General features: G+C 41.9%; 1 protein-coding gene across 2 annotated transcripts in view; it reads left to right on the forward strand.

The window, feature by feature from the left end:
• Positions 1-6,044, forward strand: part of akap13 (A-kinase anchoring protein 13) — a gene marked incomplete in the record, with an annotated part of 138,567 nt that overhangs the window by 127,669 nt on the left and 4,854 nt on the right. The window contains 5 exon segments of one of the 2 annotated variants that reach the window (XM_014015552.1): positions 654-698; positions 1,421-1,468; positions 1,716-1,988; positions 4,330-4,509; positions 4,818-5,112. In XM_014015552.1, coding sequence (XP_013871006.1) covers positions 654-698; positions 1,421-1,468; positions 1,716-1,988; positions 4,330-4,509; positions 4,818-5,112 — 841 coding nt within the window. 2 annotated transcript variants of the gene reach the window in all.

Genomic DNA, 6,044 nt, shown 5'->3' on the forward strand with positions numbered 1-6,044 from the left:
ATTTAATGGCACAATAATTTATTTGTCAAACTTCTTTTTGACCCTATAATTTATTTTAATACGCCAGTTATATATTTATACATTTATTTCCAATAATGATAGGTTTGGTCCTCCATACTAATCGAGCATGTCCAATAATTATTTAATCTGCTCTATTTGCACAACAACTTCCAAATAGACATGCTAACATGTAGCATCCATGTTTGCCTCAGTGAACAGTGAGCTGAATGTGATGTCACGTCTTCTTCTGCACATCAGTACCATGAGGAGTTCATACTGGAGTCTGATGGAGGTCACATTTAAAATAGAGCAGTGAACCTCCACGCAGCAAAATCTGATTTTTGAAGAAAAAAAAACAATCTGAACTGAGCTTGAAGACGTGCAGTGTGAGCAGAGTATTAATCTAAAACTCTAGCGTGAAAGGCAGTGGATGATAATGCATTCCTTTAAGGATTGCTACACCTTTAATTTGAAGCATAATGTTTTCAGGTCCCCAGTGTTTAATCACAACCGTAGTTAGATTTCAATGCACAACAATGTGTGCAACCTTCATCGCATTTTCACCACAAAAACAGCCGGAAAACAAATAACACCAGCAGATGTGTGTATGTGTTGTGCTGTTGCACTCAGTGTGTGTTCTTGTTTGTGTGCAGGGAGGAAATGCCAACCTGCTGCAGCTGCTGAGGAGGAACAGTGAGGTAACACCACCTTCCTGTCTCTAATTTCACTTGGAGCCGCTGTTAACATGGAAACGGTCAAAACTCTGTGTCAACATCATTGTTGCCAGCATCAGCTGAGAGTGCRGTCAAACTGCAGATGATGTTTCAGTGCGAGGTTTTCAACACTTTGCTAAGTCATGGGAAAAACGCACAATTGGCTCAGGCTACCTGAAGCAGATGGCAAAAAAAAGAAATATTCACATCAATGTAACACAGAGTACCTTGTTAACAGTTAATACTTTATTGGACTATAAATTCAAGTTGTCCTAAATTGTCTTTCTTTTTATCTTGTCGGGTGTATTGTTTGTTGTACTTGTCACACAGAGATAGTTGTTTGTGTTGTGGCAGTACATTACATCCAAACACGTTTTGAAAAGCAGCTCCCCCGATTATTTTAGCATGCTGGCTGCAAAGAAAAGGTCAGCAGCCTGGTCTTCTTGTTGACGCTTTTAAAGGAGAAAATGTCAAATGTTTAAGCTCGCAGTCRGTTCTGGTTTTGATCCTGAAGTCCATGTGCATAAAGCACCACTGCCATAAATGATGCATGTAAAAGTCAGCGGCAGCAAAAAGGAATTCAACGTGAAGCCGCTGTCTGCAGCGAGCTGAAGGGAATTTTCTCCTCTGTGTTTGGTAATGAAAACGCAGCAGGATGCTTCGAGGTCGTACGACACTCATTGTTCTCTCTTTTCTTCCAACAGCAGGTTCTCCACAGTGTTTCCAACCTGCATCTCCTGCTCAGCTCTCTGCAGGTAAGCCGGCTCCCGTATGAAGCCTCCACGTGCCGCAGATCAGAAATGACACGATGCAACACTCTGGAGCTTTTTGATGTCACTGTGAATTTAAATAACTTTCCACTTGTGTAAAAGAAACGGGAGAAATTTGAATTTAGACACAAACACACACACAGGAAGAGATGATGTGTTTTTTTTTTTGTTTTTTTTAGAGTAGCAGGCTGTGTGTCCGCGATGTGACTGTTGTGCCCTCTGTTCATTCCAGGCCGTGGTGGTCCAGCAGGACAGTTACATCGAGGATCAGCGGCAGGTTCTGAGTGAGCGCTCCTCCTCTTGTGCATCTTTGTCACGGCACTCGTCGCGGCCCAGCTCCCTGATTGAGCAGGAGAAGCAGCGCAGCCTGGAGAAGCACCGGCAGGAGCTGACATCCCTGCAGAGACAACAGGCGGCTCACGCTGAGGAGAGGAGGAAGAGGGAGAGGGAGTGGGAGCGCAGGGAGCAGCAGCTCTCCCAGAGAGAGGAGCTGGTGCACTTACAGGTAACGATTCCTCCTCTTCCTCCGGCTTTGTTCCTCATCAGGCTCAGAGCAGATGTAATTCTTAAAATAACCGCTGCCATTTATTTCCATACTGTGGGATGATTTGATACTGAAGTGGTTCACACCCTTTGGGTGAAACATTACAGAGAAGTTTCCTGCGTTGAATCAGGTTTACTCTGATGTTGCACCGCTGTCTTGTGGGGTACCCCAAGGTTCAGTTTTGGGTCCAATCCTCTTTTTATTGTACCTATACCCTTTAGGAGGTATTTTAAAATGTTGCAATAATGTGTCCTACCATCTGTATGCTGATGACATACAGTTGTACTGTTCCTTTCGACCCTCTGAGTTCTTCAAACTATCTGAACTCAGTAACTGTCTGTCAGAAGTCAAAATATGGCTGAACAACAACTACCTGCAGTTAAATGCAAACAAGACTGAAACTCTTATCGCCCCTGACGATAAAATCCCTGTAATCAAGCAGCACCTTGCTTTKTTAACCCCTTCAGTGAAAAATAGTCTCAGAAATCTGGGTGTTGTCTTTGATAGTTCTATGTCTTTTGACAGCCATTGTAAAACTTAAGTTCGTAACTGTTTTTATCATTTAAGGAACATTTCAAAGCTGAGATCTTTTGTGTCACAGAAGGAACTAGAGATGGTTGTTCACGCTTTTATTTCTTCTCGTTTAGATTATTGCAACAGTCTTTTTACATGTTTAAACAAATCCTCCTTGGCTCGGCTTCAGTCTGTGCAGAACGCTGCAGCGAGGTTATTAACAAAGACCCACAGGAGAGCCCACATTACACCTGTTTTAGCCTCTCTGCACTGGCTCCCTGTGACTTTGAGGAGTCATTTTAAAATTTTAGTTTTAACTTTCAGAGCACTTCATGGTCAGGCCCCCAAATACATACTGGACCTTCTGAAGCCTCTCTGTCCATCCAGGACTCTGAGGTCTTCTAATCAAATGCTGCTGGTGGTCCCTCGAACCCATTATAAAACCAGTGGAGACAAAGTTTTTCAGGTGGTGGCCCCGAGGCTCTGGAACACTCTCCCTCTGTCCCTTCGCTGCTCAGATTCTTCTGACTCTTTTAAGAAACATCTGAAGACATTTTTATTCAGACAGGCTTTTAGTTAATGTGCTTTTTTATTCTAAACTGTTGCTTTTATATCTGTGATCTGTTTTATTGTTTTTAATTATTTTTGCTTTCTGTGAAGCACTTTGTGATGTTTGTCTGTGAATGGCGCTATAGAAATAAAGTTTACTTACTTACTTACTTATTTGGATGTATTAAGTGGCTGGTGTTATGAGTCTTTTATAGCTTTTAAAACTATGGAAATGAAAATGTACATTTTAATTATATTTATTGTTAATTGTATTTTTGTATTTTGATTTTATGGACCCCAGGAAGACTAGCAACCACTTCTGTGGAAGCTAATGGGGATCCAAATAAAACAACAAACAATAAAAGGTCAAATATAATAACAACTGTCCTGCCCCTGAGCTGTTGGCTTTCAGTAACTGAGCAGTTTAGTTGGATAGCTCAGTGTTAATGTCTGAATATAAGCTGCTTTAAAGTCAGCATCAACCATAAACTAAATCTGCTGTAATGCACACTAGCTACTCACTAGAAACTAATCAGTGAGTAAAACWTTATTAGTTTTACTTTTAATAGTCAGTCATACACTTAGTTCTAATCAGTGTTTAAAAGAGGATGTGTTAAAACACTGTTTAGTCAAAGTTAAACATGAAACGTTCATTACGACTGGCCCTTCGAGGGCCACCATAACACTCATGTGGCCCTCGGTGAAAATGAATTTGACACCCCTGCAGTATGGTATAATGGAGTGCATAAAACCCGTTGCTCTGACTGTTGAAACGGACGTCATGTAATCTATTTTGTGTCTGCTATGTTTGCTAAGGTTGATTAGCTACCTACCCACCCATATATAAATAAAACTCTAATTTCTGTATGTTGATTGTAAACTGGCAGAAACTGAAAATATTCAAGTGAAGTAAAAGTTCCTTCGACCAAACGTTGACTTGAATAAACACATTAGAAAAACACTAAATTATTAACTTGGACCCRGAGAAGCTTAGACTTCCAGTTTCCCATTTATTACTTTAAAGTGTCCTTAAACTGAGCCATTTTACCTTAACAGAACAACATTAACTCAGTGGTTTTCCTGTGAATTAAATAGAGACATGGTTTACATTGACTTAGAACGAGTCGCGATCACCGGTCTGTCAGCATGTTTTTTTTTTACTGGTCTTGTACAAGTCTGAAATGCTCAGATACCCTCTTGTCTCCAATCAATCAATCCATGCACCTTCCATCCACTGCAGGAGGAGCAGATACAGAAGCAGCAGAAGGAGCTGGAGGACGAGAAGCAGGATCTGCAGGGCAGGAAGGAGGAGTACCAGAAAGACCTGGAGAGACTGCGAGACGCTCAGAGGAAGCTGGAGAGGGACAGGGACGCTGTGCGGCGGCAGATCGACAAGATGGAGGAGCTCCGTCTGTCTGAGGTGAGCAGAGCTAAAAGAACGATTCAGTTACTCCTGACACAGAGAGTATACCTGTTGGCCCTGCTGCTCCAGGTGAGGCTCAGACTGCTGGATGGTACTTCAGCGAACAGCTCTCGGATGGAGCAGCGCTCAGGCCAATCCAAACAGATTTCCAAAGTCTGAACATTTCCTCGTGAACTCTTCTAAAATTCCTCTTAATTAACATTAAACCATCAAAACAGGCACTTCTCATGCATATTCACCCACAGATGTAGACACCAGCTGCTCATACGTCTAACCTCCTTCCTGTTACTTTTTTCTTTTCCCAGAGAACTCCGTCTACAACATCCGACGAGTCCCTGTTTGCTGGCAGCTCCCAGTCCCTGGAGCTGGACCCTCTGGAGGTCTCCTCCTCCTCCTCCTCCTCCTCTTTGCCCAGGCTGCAGCCCCAGCGCTCCAAAACCAAAGGGAAAGGCCTCAACCCCTTCGCCTTGTCCTCCACTAACCTCAAGGGCGGCGAGGCCAACATCCAGATCTCCAAGAGCTTCCTGCAGCTCGGCAAGAACAAGAACAAAGACGGCAAGAAGAAGAAGAAGAGCAAAGGGGGGAGCGCGCAGGCAGCAGGTAAGAGGACGCATTCAGATGAATTATGAAGTGTTTTACAGTGAGTCACCGGGTTGAAGTGGAGTCTTTTTTTTTATTGTCAAGGACACTCCACATCAGACACAGTGTTTCATTTTTATTGAAAAAGAAGGAATGTGGTTGGATAGACAGCAGGAGATAAAGGAGATGAATGAATATGCCAGGTCTGCAGCTGTTTTCACAAAGACAACTTGAGCCTATGTTACAGTGCACACTTCCAAGGTTTCCTCTTTTTTTTTCATGCAGCAGTGCTTGCCGGATAGTCCAGAAGTAAAGATATTACCAACAAGTAGCCCTAAAAAGATAAATTCATATCTCTGGAGTGGTTTGAAGATGATAGAAAACTGCAGCTCTTTTTTTTCCTTCCAGAGACGCAGAGAATGAAACGGTTTGTGAACATAAGTATCCACGTACATCAGAGAGAGTGGCAGAGACACTCCTGAGAGGCCAAACCTTTCTCCATATTTGATTTCTGCTGAGTTGTCAGTAATAAAACTATTAAAGGAAGAAATTTATCTTCAAGAATGGAGTCGCAGGTTTTCTTATCTGTCAGGTTTCTCTTATTGTTTAGCATAAGACTCAGATTTATTTGAAGCTAGCATCATGCTTAGGAAAGAAGAATCTAGTTTTTGGTTAACAAGTCTGTAAATGCAGCTCATCGTAAACGCCATTTCTGAGAATTAGTTCTTTATTGTTTTAGTAGACAGCAGTGGAGGCTCATCTAATGAAGCAGTAGTATGTGATTACAAGTATTCACAGCTTTGGGGAAAAAAAGAAATGACTACAGTAAACGTTACAAAGTTACCAAAAAAACCCACATGAAGTCATTTAAAAGGGCAATATCATGTAAAATCAACTTTTTTGAGTTTTATATCATGTTATAATGTTACACTCTCATAAAAAACATGCCCAAA

This window comes from Austrofundulus limnaeus, unplaced genomic scaffold (assembly GCF_001266775.1).
Source record: "Austrofundulus limnaeus strain Quisiro unplaced genomic scaffold, Austrofundulus_limnaeus-1.0 Scaffold131, whole genome shotgun sequence".
In the NCBI taxonomy this organism is placed as follows: domain Eukaryota; kingdom Metazoa; phylum Chordata; class Actinopteri; order Cyprinodontiformes; family Rivulidae; genus Austrofundulus; species Austrofundulus limnaeus.